The sequence below is a fragment of the Diachasma alloeum genome, unplaced genomic scaffold, assembly GCF_001412515.2.
Source record: "Diachasma alloeum isolate Michigan unplaced genomic scaffold, Dall2.0 Dall_scaffold_00714, whole genome shotgun sequence".
NCBI classification, from domain to species: domain Eukaryota; kingdom Metazoa; phylum Arthropoda; class Insecta; order Hymenoptera; family Braconidae; genus Diachasma; species Diachasma alloeum.
Window position 1 is genome coordinate 267,106 of NW_021680845.1, and position 3,783 is coordinate 270,888.

At 47.0% G+C, this 3,783-nt stretch overlaps 1 protein-coding gene across 2 annotated transcripts in view; it reads left to right on the forward strand.

Annotated features, from left to right (window-relative positions):
* Positions 1-3,783, forward strand: part of LOC107044367 (nuclear hormone receptor FTZ-F1) — a 69,414-nt gene that overhangs the window by 49,519 nt on the left and 16,112 nt on the right. The window contains exon 2 of one of the 2 annotated variants that reach the window (XM_015266225.1): positions 3,214-3,717. In XM_015266225.1, the coding sequence (XP_015121711.1) occupies positions 3,214-3,717 (504 nt within the window). Of the gene's footprint in view, positions 1-2,348; positions 3,718-3,783 lie in introns of those variants that run through there. The other variant, XM_015266224.1, reaches the window with a different exon arrangement.

Below are 3,783 nucleotides of genomic sequence, written 5' to 3' on the forward strand. Positions count from 1 at the left end.
CCCGCCCCGAAGACGCCTGAGAAAACCCCCCGAATAAAAAAACCGAATAAAAAAAAGCGCGCGCGAACGAGTCGGAGGACTGCGTCATGTTCTCATCGAACTGGGTCAGTGGGTCTCCCCACTACAGGCCACCAGTAGTCGGCGCACATCGGACGAAGCGTCGCGAGAGTGCGAGGAGGCACAAGTGCGAGGGAGAGGGTTGCATTACCATAAGAAAGATGGAGCGATAAAGGAGTTGTGGTAGGACAAGGGGTACGCGACGGGGAGGGATTCGAGACAACTCGCTGGGTGAGGGGGTGAGCAGGGGCAAAGAGAGAGGGAAATACGTTGAGCGCGGCACACAGCTAAACGCTCGGGGAGTGCCAACGGCGTTGCTGTTGACCCAGCCACAGCCCCGTGTGTTGGATGCCGTGCCTTGTCCATGCCAGGCCCCTCTTCACAATTTTTCATTTTAATTCTCCACGATGATTCAAGATTATCAAACCCCACTGAAAGCAAGAGTTATCCCATCCTCGACTCATTATTTTATCATCAAACATTATTCTCGTTTGAACGCGACTGAAACGAGATATCTCTCCTCTCTTTTTCATTTTATCGATTTCACGTGTGACGTAACCTTGTGTAACCCTTCATTAAAACCCATCGAAAATCGCTGGTGCGAGTGGGTGGGATCTCCTAAATCCATCCAAACGTAACTTTCACCTCACCGCAGACCCACCCACCGAATACCCGAAATAATGAAACAAAGAGGCGAGGGAATGGCTGATTTAAACATGCAAATTACATCAAAGTTCCCTGTCGATATTAATTCGAGTCACTCATCCAGGCTCGTTAGATTGTTTGAAAAAACATTCAAAGTTCGTGGATAATTCAGCTGTAATTTCCATGAGAATGTCGTTAAAATCGATTTAGGAGAATAATTGAATTATCAGCTCAATATGAATATTCAGTTTTCAACGAGTATCTCTGATTTCAAGGCAGATGAGAAAATTTTCGTTATAACCTTTTTTGTAGCTCTTAACTCGCTCTACAAAAAAGGTAATAACAAAAATTTTCCCATCTCCCTCAGAATTATAAAAAAACCAATGGAATTCTCATTTTCTAATACCAAAATTCCCTGAAATTTCAGATCGCTAAAGCCCCGGCGATGTAAAAATCAAAAACCAAAAAACTCTGCATAATTAACCCCCAAAGCCTCCCCTCAACAAGAGCTCCTCACTCCAACCACGTGCTCTCCCCCAAATAACCCTGCATTAACCCCCAACCCTCCCCGGTCCCCGCAAGTGTCGAGGGGGTGACAGCCAAGACTGTCTCATGTAAAAGAAAAAAGCAGAGCGACAAAACTTGTCGCGGTACTTTGGAGTATCGCGCAAACTCGGACAATATTTCTCCCGCCGACATAGACCTGGTTCCGTAAGTAGGTCATCCCCACTGCTCATTCCAATCCCGCGCAGCCTCACGGTGCCCCTCTCGCCCTCCCCGCGTCCCCCCGCGCCACCTCAGCCCTCCTCAGTGCCCACTCTTCCTCCCTCCTCCACCTCACCGTCCAGCCTCAACCCCTTCCACACCCGCCGAATTCCCCCTACCTCCTGGACTGGCGCGCTCATGGTGGCACCTGGCCGCGCGGTTCTGGCATGCGCCGCTGGATCACTTTCACTTATTCCTCGTTGCGACTCTTTTCTTCTTCAACTTGGAAGCAAAAATGGACAATTTTTGAGACTGAAATTACCGTAAAGAAATCAACCACAAATTCCTGGATCAATCCACTTCCCCGGGGCATTGTTACACTCGAGGATTTTTTAATCGACAATTTTTCGTTCATTCCGCGAAAGGGCGTGAGTGATCCGGAGAGCAGTCTGTGTACGTGGGGACCAGAACCACTTGTCCACCCCCTCTCCCCAAAGTGTTGAAAAAAACCCCGCAAGACATTATTATTACTTTCATCGAGTTGACAATTCTCCCGAATTTCATTAAAAATCATTGAAAAAATGTTGGGCTGGTGGCGGCGTAGGGTGGCCGGCGCTCGCGCGTGGTAGTTTTTCAAGTATAAAACGCCAAAGTGATGCCAGCATTACGTACGTAAAATCGTGGAGGAGGGTGGAAGCGGGGAGGGGGGTACTTACACCACGAACAGAGGCACAAGCACAGAAGGGGGCGGGCCCTTCAGGAGAGCAACGAGGCGAGAAGACAGCTAGTCGCACGCAGATAGTCGAGCTGTCAGGTCGCACTAACACCCGGGCTCCGGTTGTTTTCATAATTCAAAAACATTCAATTAGNACGAAGTTATTACGCCCCCCCCCCAGTCAAGTCGGTTTATTGTTTACACGCGCCAACACCCCCCGGTTTATCACTAGTTACTGACCAAGTTTATCGAATGATCCAAATAATACTGGTGTTGAATTATCGAAGCATAAGTGAACAAGTGTTGACTTGGGATTGCAGTGAAGGAAAAGATTACCCTAAGATATTTAACTGTGAGAATAATTAAATATGGTTCGGACGTATGAATCGATCCATGTGACGATGCGCGTGACGAGATGAGGCATTTATTAATTGCCGTCGACAGTGTGTGAAAGAGTGCCTGTGAATGCCCACAAAACTCACAACTCTCATCGATAAATTATCCCAAATCCCCAGTCCCCCCGAGTAGTTGTTAATTATTTCGCTTCAACAACAAACCCGAAATCGTTGGTTTAGCCCCATATGTGCCGGGTGTATGAGCCTCGTTCTGGGGTGATATGTTATTGGACATGGAGCAACATTCGGGTCTGATGTCCCTGAACATGTCGCCATTTCACTTGAGCCCACAGGGCAGTCCCCATGGACCCACTGGTGCCCAACAACAACAGCAACAACAACAACAACAACAACAGCAACAATCCAATCAATACACCCAATCGCCGTATGCAAGTTGTGCACAGAGTCCCCCAACGACAATGTGCCAACAGCAATCACAAACACAATTATCAAATCACAGTCAGAGCTCACAGTCGAGTCAATCGGGTAGTACAACACAGAGTGGCAATGTACTTGGTTTTGAATCAGCATTTTTCGATGCTATTGCACTTGAGGAGAGGTGCCCAATGTGTGGTGATAAAATGTCGGGTTATCAGTATGGTTTATTGACGTGTGAATCGTGCAAGGGATTTTTCAAGCGCAATAGTTCACCGTGCAGCAATAAAAAAGTTTACACGTGTTTATTTTCGCCAACAGGGGGTGGTAATTGCGGTACATCTGGTGGTGGTATTGAGACAAGTGGTAATTATCAAAGTGGCAATAGTAACAACAGTAGTAATGCCAATAGTACCAATGGCAATGCCACCGGTGGAACAACTGGTGGTGGTAATGGCGCTGGCGCTACCAATAGTAATACCAATCAGAATGTCGCTAGTTCTGGACAAGTACCTGGTAATGTATGCCATCCGGGCATTGGACAAGTTGGCATTGTCACTGGTTCTGTACCGGGTACATCAGAATTTCCAGATACAAAGGATGTTATTGAGGAATTGTGCCCAGTTTGTGGTGATAAAGTATCGGGTTATCATTATGGCCTTCTTACCTGCGAATCCTGCAAGGGTTTCTTCAAACGTACTGTACAGAATAAAAAGGTTTACACGTGTGTTGCTGAGAGATCGTGTCATATCGATAAAACACAGAGGAAGAGGTGTCCATTCTGCAGGTTCCAGAAGTGCCTAGAGGTTGGCATGAAACTCGAAGGTGAGTCACATTATTTTTCTTGCATTATGCTTCTTTATTCGTATACTAATATTGGGTGAGAATGAG